General features: G+C 38.4%; 1 protein-coding gene across 2 annotated transcripts; it reads right to left on the minus strand.

Annotated features, from left to right (window-relative positions):
• Positions 1-610: 610 nt before the first annotated feature.
• On the minus strand, positions 611-20,876 carry g6fl (g6f-like). 2 transcript variants are annotated; one of them, XM_007550213.2, is made up of 11 exons: positions 20,688-20,876; positions 19,209-19,541; positions 16,355-16,618; positions 16,037-16,072; positions 15,432-15,761; positions 10,023-10,277; positions 3,749-3,865; positions 3,501-3,574; positions 3,276-3,302; positions 1,539-1,585; positions 1,151-1,270 (listed from the first exon to the last, which is right to left on the minus strand). In XM_007550213.2, the coding sequence occupies exons 1-11, from the start codon at positions 20,764-20,766 to the stop codon at positions 1,249-1,251; spliced, it is 1,584 nt and encodes a 527-aa protein (XP_007550275.2). In that variant the 5' UTR covers positions 20,767-20,876; the 3' UTR covers positions 1,151-1,248. The 2 variants fall into 2 exon arrangements, with proteins under 2 accessions (XP_016526025.1, XP_007550275.2); XM_016670539.1 differs by lacking the exon at positions 1,539-1,585 and having other exon boundaries at positions 611-1,270.
• Positions 20,877-21,321: the final 445 nt, after the last annotated feature.

Consider the following 21,321-nt stretch of genomic DNA (forward strand, 5'->3'; position numbering starts at 1 on the left):
TTAGATTTTTTTTTCTTTTACAATTTGTTTTATTGTATGAAGTTATTTCAACTGGCAACATTATGTTAGGACTTTTAAGCCCAAAGTAATATTAAGTTCAGTTGAAGCCCAGATCCAATCACTATACAGATGGATAAACATTACTTTAAAAAAATTTAAAGGGTGTTAGTTTGGAAGAGCAAACTAACACCCTGCATGTGTAATCTGCCAAAAAAAACACAAAAAAAACAGAGTTGAAACTTTTCTGAAAGTGCTCGACATTTTTTTTAATTTAAAGATATTTAAATATGGTTGGGGAACTTTGTAAGTAAATTGTCACCAATTTTCATTTTAATCCTATTTTAATACACTAGAAGAAATCGTTATTCTTACCGATAAGTTGGCAACTGTATTTATTTACTTTCTTTAACCCTTGACTTCTGTCATAAATTGGTCTGAAACCACAACACAGCCACAGATGGCTGATGATGCGTTTTCAATATGTATCAAAAATTAGTTTTGAAAGCACTTGGCCGCCATCTAGTGGCTGGAGTTGTGACCAATTATGCCTAATCTGCTGCTATATCTGCCGAATGAGTTATATTCTAATTAACAAAATCTTGCTGTTTGGCAGCAAAAATATGGTAAATTTATTTTGCATAAATATTTGTACATACATTTGAGCATTTGCTTGTTAAGCAACAATAATTATTGAAAATTTGAAAGCATTTCCTAAAACAGACAGCAATAATTATGAGTGCAAAATTAAACGTTTGCATCATAAAAAAATTAAATGAACAACAAAGTAATTAAATGATCAAGCATCACAATATGTTTTAATTAAATTAAGACAGCTGTATTTTTAAGCAGTTGTTTCATTTCACTCAGTAAGACAATCATAAAGATTCATTTTACACTCATGCAAATCAAATAAACTGAGACAGAGATCCGCATTGCACACTGATATCACATTGCCTTTGTGATAAACATAAAGTATTATTTTTATTTGTAACTGGAAACGATAGCTTAGATTTTACAATGCAATATTAACCACCATCCATTCTGGAGAGGTTTGTGAGCTTCTATAACTTCTAAAGAGCGAAAGCTTGTAAAGGAAAACCTAAATAGCATTTCTGTGAAGCTCAAAAGTTTTCTTTAAGTCCCCAACTCTGACATTGAGTAGTTACTCCTGTTTATAAAAGGCCTTTTGCTGCAGCTGTGAAGAGAGAGGATGTGACAGCTGGATGGGGATGAGATGTGGGTAGGTGATCAGCCCTGACACTGCTCGTATCTGAAAACAAAGAACAAAGACAAACTCGCTCAAAAAAAAGAAAAAAAAAAACCCAGTCCTCCAATCTCTTTCATTCCCCCCTCTTTAAACACAAACACAAGCAGCCCACGCAACAACAACACACAGGCGAAGGAGCGCTGCCTGTCAGCACATGGCGTGATATTATGCCACAGTGTCAGAGTGATGTTCAGGCCGGTCTGATTGGTGAGTGTGACGAGCGGTCCACAAACAACTCCACACACAGGTGATGCAAGATTTTTTCACTCACCGCTCCAGTTCCTTATAGACGTCATTGTCTCCTCTTGGCTTCAAATCCTTCCACAAAGGAAAAGAGAAAGGCGTGACAAGGGGACAAAGACACATTCTGAGGCCAGATTCATGTCCCTCTGGTGTGTAATGAGATTGATTTCTTAAAGCTAATAATGTAAGGAGGCTGCTGAAAGGTGACAGGTTTATATGAAAGAGTCCTGACAGATTGGAGGACTCCAAGTGTGAAGGAAGACGTATCTGCCGACAGCTTAGAGAGGGTGGAACTGGAAGAGTGTCAGGGACTTTTTTTTATGCATGTAATACAACTCCTCACATGTCCAGGTGCTGCTCAGGATAATGAATTCTCTTCAAAAGGTCAATTTGTTTAAGTAATTCATGTTACATAAAGAGTGACACAGTTCAAGTGTTTATTTCTGGTCATTTTGATCCACATGGCTTGCTGCTATAACTGAAACCACAAAAATTACATTTCTGAAGAAATTGTAATGTTTCATAAAATTAATTGGAAATATATATATTTTTTTTAATGCAGAAAAAATAATAAATAAAAAAATAATACACAATTATCTCCATCAAACAGCCGTGATGTAAATATTATATCACAAAGATTCACTGTTAAAGAAGCTGGTAATACACAAAATGTGCCATCCACATATTACTGGAAAATTTAGTGGAAGGAAACGCTGTCTTAGAAAAAAATGTAAAAGCAAGAGATAACTTAATTAATTCCAGTAGTTCAATTCAAATGGTACGATTTGTACTGTATATTATAGTTTCGCAACAGACAGAGAAAAATATTTCAAGCTTTTATCTAATTTCTTGATTTCCAAGGATTGTATGTAAAATATGTCCATATACTTTACAGGAATACGCACTCAGTACTTGGTCTGGGCTCTTTGAATTCAATTAAATTCAGTTTTCTGTATAGAGGAAGCCCAGGGTCTTGTATGAATTGACTGCACCAATGCAGCATGGCATGGAGGTGATCAACCTTTGGTTCTGCTGAGATGTGTAGGAAGTCCAGGTTGCTTTAGTAGCAGCATTAGCATGTCTACATTCTTGGATCTGGTGTCTTCCTCTTCCAGGCCTCGGTGGCCGGTGTCCTGTAACGTTTAGTTGTATTCCTTGTCCAACACATGGCTGGTTTTTCTATGGGGGAATTTTTCTGCCATAAATCAAAAGCACACATTTTCAGTTTGAAAGCAGGATTTCATCTCTTTGTTCTCAAAACTTGTAATATTTGCACTCAAAACTTCTGCTCCCTTTCAAACATTCTTTGTGCTCTCTCGAATCTCTGTGCTCACGCTCTCGTTTGCTCTCTCTCAAATTATTTTCTGCTCTCTTTCAAAACAAAAAAGTACTGTCGCCTGACAAATGATAGTGTTCTGTCCAGGTTAACCTTGTTGCTTGTGCACACTTTTTCCGATTGTATTTTTACCTTCCACTCAGTTTTCCTTAAATATGCTTGGATACATAAATGAACAACCAAATTATGATTTTTTTCTTGCCCTCCTCATGAAGGGTGTCAATTACCCATGAATGTGTTGGTCATTACAGTATTTCTGAACTTTTTACTTGGTCATATGTTTTATTCTGGTGTTGAATTTGGGGTTTCCTGTATGTAATAGATCTATTTGAATGGAATTGCTGAAATAAATTAACTTGTCAATGCTTTTCTAATTTATTGAGATGTTGCACTGTGCTTGTGTGTAGTGGGGACGACTAATCAACTTACCATGTAGACTGAACTCTGGGGAGGAGCCTGTTGGGAAGGAGGAGAGAGCTGAAAACAGGTTTAATGAACAGCAAGCGATGAAAAGAGGGGGGAAATGGGAAAAGAGGAAAGCAAAGGATAAAAATTGCACTTCAGAGAGAACATGGCAAAGAGAAAGACGAAAGAATATAAGGAGTGAAATTCATCAGAGGGCGTTTAGTTCTTGAAAATGTCTGAATTCATCACCTGTCTGATATCCTCTGGATTCTCATAGATGTTCTCCGCTTCACCAGACTGGACAGACAGTGACTGCTCAATACCTGAGAGCAGAGAGAAGCGACAGAACGCACTCTCATGAAGTGGGGGCACATTCATTACAACGAGCCCAGAGGATGTCACGGCCCACATCACTCAGACGCAGGGGCCGGCAGGGGGCCCGGAGATGGACGGAGCAACGGAGAAGCTGTCAAGAAATAAATCGCCGGAAGACTCACCGTGATCAGAAATGTGTTTCTGTCTCCATAGCAACACGCCGACAGCTGCTGAAACCAGGGGCACCAGGAGTAATAAAGCAGAGAGGGAAGGGTGCAGGAAGGAGGGGGTGACACTCTCTGCAACAGAGGGGCGGAGGGGGGGGGGAGAGAGAGAGGAGGAGAAAAGGACAAAAACATGAACGTCTCAGAGCGACGCTAATGTAAAACTCACAGAACAGTGAGAGTGAATGCCCTCGAACTTATCTGTGTTTGCTTTCCACTCTGCTGCGCGGGTCAAGAGGGGGCAACCATTTTTTTGTTTTGTTTTTTTTTTCAAATTTGTTATGTGAACACTTTACAGTTGCGATTCCACCGCGAACGTGTTTCATCCATTTGCATCATGCTGCTGTCAGTCAGAGACAATGATTGCTGTGGAAGATGGCGAGGAAATCTGAGGCGCTCTTAGGCAAAGAGAGAGTAGCCTGTGGAAATCCTTTGCAGACATCGATCTGACACGCATCCAGTCTGGACCACAAAGCCTGACAATTTAAAACTCGCACGAAAGGACGGAGTGCGGAGGCGTCTCTCGGAGACCAGGTGTCAACAGATGCTTTATTCCTCTTCCATACAGAGCGGAGCCTCTAATTACTCCATATCCTATTTCCAAAACATAAACATGATAAAAATCCAAATATTTCCTTCTGTTTTTTTTTCTTCTTCATTTCCTCCCACTTGATTTCTGCATCGAGCTGTTGCCTCCAGGCAAACAAACAAAACAAAACAAACAGCCAGGCCCATCAATGCAGCTTTGAAAAACAGGTGAGGTAAAGAGTGATCACCGCACACGTTACATAAGAACACTATTATCTTACTGTTGTACAATTCAAATTTCATGGGAAGAGTGCAGGTTTGTGAAGAAACCTGTTTGCATATTGAGGATGACATCAGTGTTGCAAAACAGAGCCACAGGGAAGCTGGATTGTCGCGCAGCTGTCTGCTCAGCGTTCATGGAGTACAAACCAATTAGATATCCGCCAGCCGTTCTGAAAGGACGTATAATAAATGCTAAATTGCTTTCGAGCAAGTCGTTTTCTCACTGCGCCCTTTGCAGTGGCTTAAAAAGTGTTCACGCGCCTCGAGCGGTTTTTAATCACTAACTTTAATGTGCTTTATTGGGATTTTATGTGATAGAACAACATAAAGTGGACCATATCTGTGAAGTGGAAGGGAAACATTAATTTCTCAGTTATAGAATCGGGGTTTTTCTGCAGGGCTCTTCTTGTTTGCAAAGTAGTCTCAGATGGACTTAGCAATTAAAGCAATACTTTGATTTAAAGGCAATCAGAGCATTGGGGGCTCCAGACACTCTAGACCAAATTTTAGATTTGTACATGTTGAAAAATGTCAAAAACCACGTACTACTTTTTTTGTGAAACAAACAGATAAAAATCACACTCATATTTTGTTGGAATATCTTTAGCTTTGACTGCGGTATTCAGTCTCTGCAGGATTATTTTGGAAAGCTTCTGACGTGTTCAAATATTTATATCCATTCAGAGCTGAGTTAGCTCTGAATGATGATAGAAGAGTTTGAACGCTCTGCAAAACCTTATCCAGCACATCCTAAATGTTATCAATTGGGTTTAGGTCCAGACCGTGGCAGCTAGTCCATGTGTGAAAGGAAATCTCATGTTCCCTGAATCTTTCTTTCACAATTTGAGTCAAATTAATCCTGACGTTGTCATCTTGGAGAATTTGTAAAAGCCCATGACATCAACTAGGAAGAAATTCACTGTTTGAATAACCGAATCCTTAAGTGGATCTCCTTCTGTGAGGACATTACCGTGATGAACTTGGATTGGACCAACTCCCAAAGGTATGAGTGCATCACTCCGTCTGCGTTTCGTTTTACCCTGACGTGCCCATCCAACGGGAAGAGGGTAAATCTCAACCACACTCAAAAAGAGACTGGATTGTTCTCTTTTTCCAACTTAACCTTTTCATGCATAGTGGTCACTACAGTGGACAGCTGTCTAAAAGCCATTTTCTTGTGCTTCTTGTGGATTTTTGTGTTATAAATGCACACAGACCACTGAAGTGGACACTAATGCATCATGAAATACTCTATCAACTACTGGCCATCAGCTGCAAATGCAATAAATTCTTTTTGTTAAATCCAATATGGCCCACGGACAAAAAAAACCTGCCAACCGACCCGGTCCCTCCTTCTACTGTAGACGACTCTTGCAGGTAAAAAAAATATGGTGACATCATATAGCCACTAAAGAACAATACTACTGATGTATTTTTCAAATAACAACTTTGTATTTGGAGAAAATTACAATTGATCACCTAAAAAACAATAAAATAATTTTTTTTACAAAAGTTTATTTCCTATCTTTTTTATGCCTTAAGAAAATAAAAAATAAACTGGAAAAAATCATGACACAAAGGATCATAATTCATGCGTGAAAAGGTTAAAAAAATGTATATTTATCACATATAATCAAATTAAGTTTGCCAAACTTACTTATATTTATTTAACATGGCTACTTAATAAACTTAATAACTTAATTTATTAAGTTACGGTTAGGTAAGTTGGATCACATGTTTTCCTTGTTCAGTGCATTGTTCCAGAAGTCTCAATTAACTTTGTGAAATCCAAGTGGTGACATTATTTTGGACACAAAAATGTCAAAACATTTGTGGGGTGTGAACGCTTCATTCAAGGCACTGCAGATAAAGTCCACTCACACATCAATTTGTCATTATTTTTGTTTGAATAACAAACTGACCCCTGAGTCTCACCTCAACCTCCGTGTCACAGCTTTTAACCGGCTTCAGAACGATCCATCAATTATGTGCTGCACGAGGTGTAATTGATTGGAGAATATGTGCAGAGGCTGCTAATGGAATACTGTACCGATAGCTGACCCCAGGACTGCCCAGCACGGCGCCCCAGGCCAGCCTTAATGCATGCATTATGTTAATGGAGCGCAGTGAAGTGAGGCCTATCTCGGTACATTTCTCAAGTCTCCTCCACGGCTCCTCTTTCTATCCTGCCGTCTCCGCGATTGGCATTTTTCTTTCCTCCTCGCCTGTTTCATCTCAAATGAGGTGGGGTGTGATTTATATCACTGTAATTGTAGAGTGGAGTGGCGCAGAGGATGCAGACCAAAGAACTGCTTGAATGCTTTGCAAAGGATGAGTAAATTGAGGATATGGAAGAAAATCTCTCACATTTGAAGTATTTTGTGTGCTGCAGAGCACAATGATTGCTTCAATTTTGTTTTCTTTGTACTGTGCCATCGGTAAAAGAAATTCTCTATTATTCGGTGCTGTTTTTTTAATCTTCTGAATTCACACTTTATTTTAGGTTTTGCGCATTAGATGTTCCCAAACAAATAAACCCAGCGCCTTGCAAGAATATTCACACCCTTTTGAGCTTTTTCATGTTTTCATTCGATGTATTTTATTGACTAACCACAAAGGGATAAACTACCAGGGAAAAATATTACTGAAAATAATGGACAACCCAGAAAAGTTCCTGACTTTAGGAACTTAGGCAACATAAAATCCCAAAAGACACCAAAGTTTTTGGATGCAGTGATAAAAAATGTTTTAACCAGTGTTGAATGTAGAATGCTTTTCGAAGCACCAAAGTATCTTCAGTTTTCTCCCATCAAACAGCTATGTGAATTTTTTTTTCCTTCTAGAAATTCTATTTATACACCAGTAAATGTCACCGCTTATTGTTACATTATTCATTATTACCCTCGGATTTTTATGCCACCTTGCACATTTGCAGTTTTTGTGCAACCTGACAGTTTAAACAGTGTTATGTAGGTCAAACAGCACTCAGCTTATTTGAACTTTCTTGCCTGCTCAGTCGAAATTTCCCATGACACAAACCTGAAATGTAACTCACTTCTACTTCAGAATAATTGCACCTATAGGAGATATACATTTTATAATGTCTTGTTACAGCTTTACCATTAGTGGGAGTCATAATCAGATCCGAGTCTCTTAGCCTAAGTGATGTTGAGGAATATGGAGAGGTAAATAGTCTGTGCTAAGGGATCCATTTAACTGTCACATCCTCCTGTGCTTCCCCACAGCCAAGCAATACAATAAGCCTGAATAATTTAGTTTTTGTGAGGAGATATGTCCCAAGGTCCTGTCTTATTATAGTCACATATTAACCGGGTAAGGGTAATGAAAAAAAAAAAAAGCCTTCATATCTTTTATGTTTTATAGAAGAATCTGCACACAGAATTTTACAAAGTATTAGGAAATCCTGTGGAAAGACTTAACCATGCAAGCCAAGAATATTATTTTGGATATGAGAATTTATGAGACTGAGAGAAGTTTAGGACTTTTCTTTAAAACTTCCTGTCTCGAGATTGTTTTTCTCTTTTTGCTTGTTTGTCGCACTTTAATGTAAAGATATTATCAGAAGGACAAAGATAACCAGAATATTTTTTAAAAGCAGTTTTTGGTGTGGCTCATCCAGGAGTATTAATATAATTAATGTAAAAAGCTCCTGTGAAGTCAACTCGTCTGACAACATGAAGTAGACCAAAAAGCTTTTAGCTCTTTAAAGAGGTTCATTTTTCAAGTTGTTGAAATCTACAAAGCCTTGTGAACCACAGAGAGAACCATTATTCACAAGCACGAGGGGACCAGGGTGAATATTCCCAGGAGTGGCTGAACATCCCAAATGACTCCAAGAACTCACCAACGACTCATTCAGGATTTGACAAAAGAACCCAAAACAGTGTCTAAAGCAGTATGCGCCTCAGTTAAGGTCTGTGTGATCAATAAGACAGAGAGCCTGAGCAAAAGCTATTTTCATGGGAGAGCTCCAAGGCGAAAACCACAGCTGATCAAAAAGTATAATAAGAAACGCTTCTCATTTTGCAAAAAAAGTACAAATAAAATCTTCAAAATTTTGTGACAAAAGTGAAAGCAATGCATCTGATAGAAAATCCAACTCAGTCTTTCAGAAAAGCAGCAATCAATCGTGGTGGTGGTAGAGCGATGAGCTGCTTATCATCTTTTCTATAAATGATTAAAGTATAAAATCCTGCAGAAGAAAACCTGACCATCAGTTTTAAGTTTAAATTCAAGCGTACCTGGATGATACAGCAGGACAATGATCTAAAGCAAACCAGTGGGATTGAGTAGCTAAACAGAAACACAAAAGAGCTAAACTAAAATCAGTGTCTCGGAGTGACCTAGTCAAAGTCCACACTTACTCTAGTTGAGATGCTGTGGCATGACCTTAAAGAGGCTGCTTGTGTTAAAAATGTGTCTGAATTAAAACAATTTGACAAAGACAAATGGGACAAAATTCCTTCATAGTTACGTAAAAATAAAATCAGTGTCAGTGGGAGATGTTCCCTCCCAGGGAGCGCAGTCAGTGATTCAGTTAAACAGTGTGATAATTTAAAAACAGCTCAGTTTACTCAGGTTATATCAGCATAAAATTAAAATGTTTTATGATCTCTGACATGACATTTAAGTCTGACCAAATAAAAAACTAAAAACCTGCAAGGGGGCAAATACTTTGTACATACTGTTTTAAAAAAACAACAACTACAAAATGAATAGAAAAAAATATAATTTAGTTTCAAAAATGGCAAAAGTTATACTGAATGTTATCATTATCTAAAATAATTATTTAATGAGTTATTTTGCAGGAAAAAAACCATCTCCTCTTTCTTTCCAAAAGACATTTTAAGCAAAAAAAGAAGAAAAAAAATGAATCATTTCTGTCAATAAATGACGTAGTTCATTATCTTAGGAAGGTGACTAAATGATATGTACACTTATAATACATACAAAACCCCAACATAGTTTCCAAAAACCTATTTTGTTTTATTAAAACATCTAATAAATGATACATTTTAAAGATCTGAAGGTGCGAGGCTTTAAATGGTTAATCTGCTGCATATCCAACCAACGTTATGCTCCATAAAACAGTTTTACCCCCTTTGACCCTGCGAGGTAATTTTAAAAAGTTTAACATATGGTATCTGTCAGAGGCATTCTGCTTTTCAAACAGCAGGATTTCTGGAGGATGAACTGACCTGAGGTTGTCTCTAATCCACAGCAGAACGCTTCATGAAGCACATATCCTAGAATTTTCCACACTCATGGTTCATTATCTCTGCAGACCTGACAGGAGGTCCACCAGGACTCTGTGATACTGATATAATACCCTTGATCTAAGAAAGATACTACATCAGAAAGCTGGAAAAAAAAACTTGCAAAGCATGCGCTCTCATCTCACCTGTTGGGGGCGCTGTGACAGCTTGAACTGCCTGGATGGTCTGGCCGTTTTTCAGCTGCAGGGAGCAGGTGTAATTCCCGGCTACATCAGGGGTGATGGGCAGCGGCAGGGTGGTGCTGATGCTGCCAGGGCCGCCGCTTGATATCTGCAGCCGCCGACTCTTATTGTCATGTTTCCACATCGCGCCCCGAATGTTGGAGCGCTCCGAGTACAGGCACAGCAGATTCAGCTTCGAGGGATAAAGGCTGGTTTTCACTGAAGGAGAGAGAGAAGAATGAGAGGAGATGGGAGAGGAAAGAGAAACCAGAAAGAAGGATGAGTTGGTGGGAAAAAACTGTCTGGAAGGAAGAGAAATGAGAAAGAGTTAAAATGTTTCTGTCTGAATATTTAAAAGGGCAAGGACAGAGAGAGGGAGTGATGATCGAAGGGGAACGTGATATGAGAAACACAGAACAATTCAGGGAAGGGTCAAAATAATATATATTCATTAAAGTGATTTACTGCTAATGCATTGGTTGACTGTGACTGATGCTTGGTGTCTCATCAAACTGTAATGAGAATCCATCTGGGCGTAATCAAGCCCCGCAGATCCCCACCTCACACACACAAGCCCAAAAAAACACACACTTCAGCCTTGATTAGTGTGATCAGCGTGGGCCACCCACAGCCTCGGTGGGAGGGCAGCAGGTATAATCACACATAATGATACTTCTAACGACGGAGGGGTAAAAATATATGCCTCACATGATTGGGGAGTGGGTGGAGGTGTGAACGTGTGCAACGGATGCAGATTTGTGAAGCGGGGTGACAGTGACAGTGACGGATCGACCGGTCATGTCTGGGCAGCTGTGATGGATGCCGGTGGGACTGTGATTAGTAAAGCCTTCCAAGGCCAGCATGACAGGCTGTTGTAAGAGTAGGAGTGCATGTTGGATTTTTGCATTTGTGGGTGCTCCTGCAAAGAAAGGGGAGGAAAACTCCCTCAGGCACTCTCATAAAAAATCAACAGGTGCTTAGCAGAATTTTTCTTGGTCTTTACGTTTATAAATTAGGCATATTTCTCTTTCCGGAGCAATATAGTTAATGTTTTCATTTAATAACGAGACACTCTGCTAATGGCTCCGGGAAACTCCCTCTTTATTTGTTTTCTTCATTCGGAGTCAGTGAATAAAAAGCTGAAACCAGTACAAATTTAATGTCTCACTCAATGACTCTTCAGCGGGGGCACATGATTGCCGAAACACCTCAGGAGACAGGTGCTAGAGGCTTGTCTCACTAAACACTGACACATATTACCTCGGTGCTTAACAGCTCTCCACATTCTTCAGCCTTGCTGAATAGTTTAACATTTCTGCTTTCACATTCTTGCAGAAAGTCACTGAGTGGATAAATACAGGTGCTGTGAGACGCTTACGTAATCTGATCAGTGGAGATGAAGGTCACATTAATTTGGGACCTTTAACAGCTTCAGTGAGATTAAATCAACAGTTTCAGTGGGATTAAAAAGATTTGAGTTCATGGATCATTTACCCTCAGTAAGTTGAATGCAGACCGTTTTATAACCATCACCAAGCTGCTTGCATAATCCAGGCTGAACATTGCTTTTAAGCATAGTCCACCAGGTTTGTACAATACACAAGTACCAATGGAAGACAAACAGCTACACAGCATGATTCTGCCACCACCACGCTTGACAGTTGAAACTGTGTTCTTTGGTTTGAGTCCTCCAAGCATTGTTCTTGTCATGAAGGCCTAGTAGGTGAGTTTTTTAAGCACTCACTCCAGGCCAGAACCAGTTGTGGTGAGTGATGTCCATCTTTTTCCTGCTGTAGAATCCAGACATGTCCAGTTTTCTGTCATCTGACCCAACCAGTCACACGAAAGTAAAGAAATTGGTGTCAAGATGTTAAAGGGTAAACCAGAAACACCTGCTTTGATTCCCCACAAGGAAGCTGATTTTAGATTGCAATATACTGAGAGGGTACCAACAAATAGCAAAGTTTCTGCTTCAGTCTGAGCAAAGTCAAAGTCATCTGAAGTTTGTAGTTCCCTCAAGAAAATGCCTTCCAAATAAAAGCTTTATGTTCAGGGAAGTAAAAGATTGAACCATTTGTCCATGAAGAAATGAATGTTTGGGAGAGTCGAGATGAAGCATTCAAACCTGTGAATAATGTCCAGCATGGTGGGCGTAGCATTTTGCTATGGATTCAATTCACTGTCATGGTACTCATGCACTGCACAAAGCCCAAAGCAACAGATAAATCAGATGAGTAAGTTTGGAGAGGTTAAGGTGAGGTTATCCAATCTAAAAACAATGCACCAATTGTCTAGCTATAGGTGGTAGCATCATGCTGTGAAACTGTTTCACTGCCAGTGGTACTTGTGGTACTTGTGCATTGGATAAGATTAGCAAATGTTGCTTAAATGACAGGAAACCAACCAATTCTACCCTGATGAATGGTCAAATATCCAGGCAACAGGTTGTAGACGCTTAAGGGAAGCATGTGATTAATGGGTCATTTACTGAGGGATCTATAAATAAATATCAATGGGGTTGCATGCATAATTTTCTCCATGCATAATATAGCTGTTACAACTATAACTATGCGCTTTACATCAGAATCAAGGAGAACTGACCTGTATAAATCCCTGACTCTGTATTTGCCATGTAATTATCAAACATACTCTGTCGAATGAGGCCAGCTTAAGGAGGTGAGATGCTTTACCATATAAAAGACTGATCTGAATAAAATTTAAACTACATCCACGAGATCTCTGCTGCCATTGTTCTATTGTTCCTCCAACTGCTGACAAAGACTTTCCTCATAATTTATGGCTTGCCAGTCACATTTTTAAAGGAACAATGAGATGAGAAAGAGCTTTTAGAGACAGCAGATTCTTGTTGAAAACTCACTGTGGTCCCAGTTTCCTTTGTTTCCTTGAATATTTCCACAACCGACGTAAAGCATTATGTTTTACGTCGTTACATTTATGTAGAAACTACAGAAGATTTCAGCGTTTCTGTGACTAATGATGTGGCAACCTGCAGAAGTCCTTGCTTTATGCTTCATGAGCTTGAGTTTGTAAACCGTCATCAACTTCTTCTGACACCATTATTTTATAATTTAGCTTCCCCTGAGGCAAAGAGTCATCATTATTTCACAAAACTAATGTTTTCATTCTTTTATATTTATCACTCACTTTTTCGTTGACTCAGACCAACAGAACAACAAAAAGAAAAGGTCTTGGTTTGATCTGTAAAACTTTAAAATCTTCACTAAACTCGCAGGGTGAAGTTTTGCTGAGAGGTTCTGGATGAAAATATTTGACACCAATTTACTCATCATGAAACTTTAAATCAAAAACCTTGAGCACCTTCAGCCTTTCTTCCTCCTGTGATAAGAAAGATTTTCAGAATATTTTTGGTTTGATTTGAATGAAGCACTGATGAATTTGAAAAATAAGTAATTTGAGGATATTTAATTAAAGAGCAAAGGAATATTTAATAACAATGGCTACAAATGGAGTGCAACGCAGAGATTTTATATACTATATTATGTTGCGTCACATCACGTTACATCACATTATATTACATTATATTATACATTCATACCTACGCTTTATAAATATGTATTTGTACTGTGTTTTACATCAGAAGATTACTTAAGGACGTCATAAGTGATATATAAATTGTAAGAAAGTGAGGCAGGTTTAAATACAGCATACAGTGTTTTTGAGATTTTAATATTTTTGCATTCTTTCCCAGTTATTCTGTACATGAATGTTTAGGAATTTTGAAAAAAAAATTCTGATTAAGAAATGAGAAAAATTTTGCATAAACTCACCAGCAATTTGTAATCCATATACTTATTTGTTTATTTATTTTTATAATATTCTTTCTTTCATATCTATATATTATTAGACTGAAAATTCGTTTCCACAAAGGTTGCAGGATTTATTCTTTGTTTATTTCTTCATCTAAGATACAAATTGATGGCAAGAATCATGCGAGAGAAATTGATTTAAAGTGCACAAATTACATTAAAGCATGGCTGTTTGTCTGGTAATAGAAAAGAAGAATAAAATGATGTGGGTAATGACTTGAACAGTGATGTAATTGAACAAATGCCATGAGAACAAATGATCAGATTTTAAGAACTAATTGAATAATATTACTCGGTTGATGAGGCTGCTTGCAGCTGATTTTGGGTTTAATTTGTGAAGAATTGTTTGAGCAGAGATGTCTGGATGCATGCTGTTATTTTTATAGTAAAGGAAGGGGCAGGTTGTGTAAGTTACTTATTGTTTTTTACTGGTGGGCTGTGGATGATTGTTTTTAAATGTTTGTGCACTGAAGCGAATGAATGAATGAATGAATGAATGAATGAATGAATGAATGAATGAATGAATGAATGAATGAATGACACGGTTCTATATGTTCTTACTTGCAATGAAAGAAATTTGTTGACGTTGATGCTTAAAATTCAACTCAGTGCTTTTTGTTTATGAACCAGATGAAACCAGAACTTATGGAGGAATACAAATAAAGTTCTCCAGCAGATAACAAATCACAAGTTTCCATGTCTCTGCTGATGAAAAGTGACTCCACAGCATAATACAGCCTCCACCATGTTTCACCATGTTTTCAAGGTGATGTGTTAGTTTTCCACCGCAGGCTCTAGATATTTTTTTGTATGGGTCACAATCAGAGACACAAACTATAGAAAAGTGGCACACTTAAATTGCAATTTCATCTAAATGCACTGCAGTCTTAGATTACAATGAATAGCAGGCCAAGATTTGAATAACAAAACTATCTATTTTCCAAACACACATGGATCTGTTTGGCATGTAGGGCACAGGCTAACTGTTCCTGTTTAGCTTAGCATAGTTTAACAGAACACAACTCCATTTAATTTTTAGTGCCATTATGCTGACTCTATTCAACTTACTTATCAACTTAAAATGAAAATTATCGAGCCATTATAGACTACAAATTGCAAACAATTGCTTAATTACTTCCTTTTCTCCTTTATGAAAAGTTTTTTGGTGCAGTAGTCTGAGGCTGCTTTTTCTTCTTATCCGTCAATCTGCCGATGGGACTTTAGCCATTTGGCAAAACTCTCATGTATTTACATGTAAATATGAGTTGAGTTCTGTTTTTCTAAAACAAAATTGAAACAGTCAACAACAACAATAATTATTAATGACAGTTGTAAAACAACAAACGGAGCATTTCTGTCATCTACTTACATGGAGAGTAGACAAAACGCGGATCTGTACAATATGCTATGAACAAGCTGATTGACAGCTCTGGTGGGCGGGGCCAGGCACAGTGACCAATCGGATTTCAGCCATCTCTGTGGCCACGCCCCTGGCTCAACAGTTTCCAACCGCTCTCCTCCTTACCTTTCAGTACGCTGAGTTTTGTCCTCTGGCTGAAAGTGACGTCGTTGAGAGTCACTTCGCAAATGTAGAGGCCTCCATCTTTCAAATCAGGCGTGAGTAGGAAGGAGAAGCTCCCAGCCTGTGAGTCGTACGGCGGACCGGCTAGCCGGAGCTTGTTACTGTGGGTTTTGGTGAGACCCCTCCAGCGGTCGTAGTCGTACACTATCTTTATCTTGCTGTAATCGTTCGTGTCTGGGGAAAGCCAGTGAAGCCGGACGTAGTCGCCCTGGCTGCTGGGACAGGCCAGGAGGACGGGTTTTAGAGCCTGAGTGGCAGTGGACATCTCATTTCCTGCAGGTAAAGGAATGGAAGCAGAGACGAGAACATTACAGCACACAAAGACGCACTGATTAGCAATTCTGAGCAAAAAGATGATAACAGGGAGAGAGGTTAAGACAGGGAATAAACAGGATAGCCAAGGAGTAATGAAATGACGGGGGAAAAAATTTCTCCAGCAATTAGGATTAAGTTTTTATAGGCTGAGAGTCACCTCTGACCTTCAGCTCCACCTGATTAGCAGGCAGCTGACTCAGGACTTTCAGCCTACTTCTGTTGGAGTTACTTACCGTGTGAAATATTGGTGAACGAGGCCACTTTGCTGGCTGAGGAGAGAAGAGCAATAAAGGAAAGGAGAGGAACAAATGATGAATAATATATAAACATAGCAGCTCTAATATTCACAGTAGAACAAACTGAAATCTAGTGTAGATCCACAGCATGCTTTTGAATCCCGAAACCCTTTTATTGAAGTAAATACTTTGAAAAACTTCAGGTCCAGGATTCCTAAATAAATAATGCTTCTGCTCCTGTAGATTCCGGGTTTGATGCTTATCTTCAATGAAAGAAACAACAATTGTGTGATTTTCCTCAGTGCTTCTGCTCACCGTCGACGCTCACGTCCACACGCACAGCCAGCACGCCGCTGGAGCTATCCCGGGGGTAAACCGTACAGGTGTAAGTCCCTCCGTCGGCGTTCTGGACCTGCGGCACTTTAGTCACTGTGCCTGAGGTTTGCCACTTCTCTGTCTTCATGGGAAGGCCGCCAGGTGCCGTCCAGGTGATTTCAGAGACAGAAAAGACAGGAATGGCTTTGGCGAACAGCCGCAGGGTGCTGTACTGATGGACGGGCAGAGGGGGATAGAAGCCAACTGCAGAGAGGGAAGGATACAGAAAGCTAACATTAGAATAAAGCATGCTGACTTTTAATCCTTCTATGTATTTATTTGGTTCCATTTTACACTAAGGCTCCCCTTATAGGTGGCTAATAAATAGTTTATAGATATGTTATCCATTCATCTACAAACACCTTATAAATCATTAATAACTGATTCCATATTATGCATTAGTTACGAATGAGAAGGAGACTTTAGGCTAAAAAATTACATTTACAAATGATAATCTGAAATGTTTAGTATCAGGACTCTATGTAAAATATAATAATGAGCAGACACTATGTGGTAAGAAACCAGTAGATTCAGTCTCTTATACAAAATAAATGTATAGTAAACAGTTGTTAATGATTTATAAAGTTTTTAGAGATTAATTAATGATATGTATGAACTATTGATTAGCCATCGATAAGGGGAGCCTTATTGCGACGTTTTACTTTTTTTTCTAATACCAGAAAATTAGATTGAAGTATCTTCATAATTTATTTTTACATTGACCTTAGTTATAGGTTTAAAATATTTAACCTTCAAAAATGTTAAGAGCTATAAAAATAATGAAAAACCCTGTTGCTTCTAAAAGTCACAAGACTTTGAGAAGCAAAATTGGATTAAACTATCCCAATCCCAACTATCCCAATCCCAACTATCCCAATATGCCATTATAAAATTTTACTAAAGTTTGCAGTGATGCATATCTGTGGTAGAAATCATTACATCAGAGATGTACAGAAATATTGATCGATCAATTCTGGTTGTTTTATAAAGTCAGAGTTTCTAAAGAGCAACCAGAACTGTGTGTGTGTGATCCAATCTACTAGAGTAAAAAGCACATGAGCACCAGCACCAAAATAAACCACAAATCAATCGAGAAAAGTATTCCTGCAAGAGTATTTCCAATGCCCCACTGTTCACTGAAGTTGGGTTTAAAATATTTAGATTCTTGCATCTTAAAAGGAGGAATATGTGGTCAAATGTTTCTGAAACACTGAATCAAATTAAAAATAAAAAAAAACTGGAGTACTACAATAAATAAAACTTACAGCTACCCAGTTGTTCTCTAAAATGTCGACAAGAACTTACCATCCCAGGTTTTCACATGTGATCAAATCAGGACCACAACAACAATGGACTTTGTTAAGATTTTGTGATAGATAAAGTAGTAGTAGTTAATCTAAGGGGAAAAAGATCAAATAAAACTCTAGAAAAGTGGGATGCACTGTATTCAGACCTCTTTACCCTAATAAGTAAAATCCAGTTCAACCTACAGCCTTCACAGTTTGAGGCAGAGTACAGACAAACCGTACTCAGTTAGGAGTCGCACTACTTCGGCATATTTTCACTCAAGTAAAACGTTAAAAGTTGGGCGCCCAGAAATGACTTAGAATAAAAAAAATATTCTGTAACAAGGCGACACAAATACTGAGTAACCAATCACAACATCTGATTTAATGTTTAGAAATGGAGCCATCAGACAGATAAAAATACAAAGTTATGCACAAATTTTGACTAAAAGAAGAAGAAAATAAATAACTACAGTAAAACAAACTCTGGTAAAAGACACTTTTTACACTTATAGTAACTTGTTAGTGTGTGTCTGTGGCTACAGTATGATTCAGTGAATGAAGTTACTTGCAGTGAGGTCAAGGGAAGTTTTTATAATACTATTTGCATACATGTAAAAACTATGGTGCAGTGAAACTTCTCTAGAAAGCGGATTTTTTTTCTAAAAAGCTGGAAGGAGTTAAATCAATGAATGGTCAAATCAAAATTCATTTGAGAATCTGTGGTAGGACTCAATGTTCACCTGAGTGAGCTTAAACTGATCTGCATCTGAAAACGGGCAGAAATGCAGCTCTGTGGATTTACAGAAACCTGCAGCTGTAATCACACCAGAATGTGGCTCTTGAAANCAGCTCTGTGGATTTACAGAAACCTGCAGCTGTAATCACACCAGAATGTGGCTCTTGAAAGTATTCACTCAGACAAGCTGAACACAAAGCCCGCTGCAATCTTATGATTTTTATCTGGAAAACATTTTGGAAACCATCTATCAATTTTCTTCCTCTTCACAACTACGTTGTGTTAGCCTTTCACATGAAATGCCTGTAAGTTTGAGGCTGCAATGGGACGAAATGCGACAATGTTCAAAGCGATCAATACTTTTGCAACAATGTAGTTACATAGAAAATTGTAGCCCTTGAAGCAAAGGGTGTTTGTACCTTCTTACTAATTTAAAAAAGTAAATAATCAGTTCTACACATATATTATAATAATAAGCAGGTTTTTTTTAAAAGAGAAAAGTGCAAACAAAACAAGATCTCGTTCTCTGAAATTCTCATTCCACTAAATGATGGTTGCTTTTGAATATTTGGAAAGTACTAAAAACGTTTTCCTAGTTGGAGGCTCGTCTTTGCTTCTATGTGATTTTACGTGAGTACTTTCAGTCAAAGAAGAGTGATTTTACTTTTCCTCACGGACTAACACCAGTATGTGCTTTTTAAATTAGAAGACCTATGGTTTAGAAAAAAATATGCAGTTTCTATTGCTCACAGCTGAGTCATTTTTCTACCTGTGAGAACTGTCAAAAGGAAAATCCTCTCCTGCACTTTCCTCTCCTGTTTCTGGATGAGGCACGAGTAGAGTCCTGCGTCCGCCACTTCGGGTGAAACAACCAGCGAGAAATCCCCCGTGTTTCGAAAGTTGTCGTCAGTCAATCGCATGGACGGCTTCGAGGCACCTCCGGAAAACTTCTTCTTCTCACTGGCAGAGAGAATCAGTTTCCATTCATCCGTGTCCACCAACTTCACCTTCCAGTTAATGGATATGTCGCCTCGGAGTCTGGCACCAGTACAGACCAAGGTGGCGGATGTGTTTTGTTCAACCATCACAACTTCATCCCACTCTGAGGAGGAGAGGGAAGAGTTTCACACAGAGAAACCCCAAACAAAACAAACAGTTATGGTGTTTTACCCTCTAAACACATTCATGAAACGTTCACATTTTTGTCTGATTACAACAGCCTCCTTCTGCATTTTGTTGAAAGCTCATTATAATGTAGCACATTGTCAAAAAGGAAGGGCACTTTGTTTCTGACGTTTTCTTATTGAAAATGTAGAAAATGTGGTTTGCATTTGTACTTCACCCCCGTTTACTTTCATATTCCTAAATAAAATCTAATGCAACTCATTCAGAATAATATGTTCATATAATTTCAGGTTTTTCATGCAAAATGCTCTGTGAAAGGAAAGCAACACTGCATTAGAAAGAAATTCAGTCTCTAAACGTTCGACAAGCGACAAACCGCCATACGTCTTCCAGCTGTGGCTGCAGCTATTGGTGGCTCAGGAACGTATTAACTCGGGGAATACATTCCTGATTCCAAATGCACACCACACTTTTCAGATGTAACATTGGCAAAAATAAAAAAAAACTGAGAACATTAACATTGTGTTAATCTAAAATCCTTATGAGATACTTTGAAGTATGTGTGAAATTGTCCTACAAAATCCATATTCAGGATAAAAATTGTACAAACTAGAAACTTGCTGAAGATAAAACAAGATTTTCGCCATTAAACTTCAAAATTAATCTAAAAGGTCACTCTCCCTTTTTCCTTTCATGTGTTGCTTGGCAATAAAACGCTGGCTGTACGAATCATTTTACACCAAGAACCTTCCAGTTTGTCAGTTAACATCACATTGAGTTGGATAAAATTGAAATACATTAGAACATTCAAATTATTTTCTTTTATTTTTGCTCTTTTTCTATGACAGCTTTTTCACTGTGAGCATAAGAACATTCTTACATGACGATGTGGAATTTAAACAATAAACTGGACCCAATGAAATACAAATTCAAAAAGCCGCCCTTGAGCCCCGTCTGAGCTGAGCTCATGTAACTCATAAAAATGTTACAACATCGATCCGCTCGCACAAAGACGTGACCTCTCCATTCACGACACACCCATTCGATTTAACCAGTTCTGGTAAAACTTGTTTCAAGTTTGAAATATAAAACAAAAAAGTTTGAGAAGTCTTCAGAAACGTACCTCTGTGTGAGCTGACTGTGTAAGAAGAATAAACTGCAAGGCAAGAAGCGAGAATAAAGCAGAAAAGCCCAGACTCCATCACACATTGGAAGAAAGAAGAAAGAAAAAGTCTCGCTGCAGCTGCTTTTTTCCAAAAGTGCGACCTTTCTTAGTTTCCCCTCAGAACACAGAGTATCTTTCAAGGTCCTGCAGTCAGACTGGGATCCCTGATTGACATGGCAGCAAGTTTACTGAGAATCTTATGGCTCCACAGGATACGGGGCATCTAACGCCGGCATAATCAGCAGGAAAAGAGCGTCATTGCTCCTGTCGGTTGTCTCTGTGTTGGAGACTGATAAAGCAAAGTTGCAGTTATGTAAAAATGCAAACATTATAAACAGACAGATGGGCTGCATGGCATTTAGCCACATTTAAAAGATAGTAAAGATGAAAAACAAAAATTTGGTGGCAGATTTGGAGATAATTGAATTTGAAGATGTTTTTTAGCAAGCTGCACCATGACCTTGATGTTTTTAGGCCTTAGTGATAGAGTTTACTCACATTTGGTGGTTCACACACCAAATATTTTCAACTGGCTGCAGGTCAGGACCCCCAGAAGACGATTTAAAAAAGCTTAATATTACATTAATCATTC

Source organism: Poecilia formosa, unplaced genomic scaffold (assembly GCF_000485575.1).
Source record: "Poecilia formosa unplaced genomic scaffold, Poecilia_formosa-5.1.2 Scaffold34, whole genome shotgun sequence".
Classification (NCBI taxonomy): Eukaryota; Metazoa; Chordata; class Actinopteri; order Cyprinodontiformes; family Poeciliidae; genus Poecilia; species Poecilia formosa.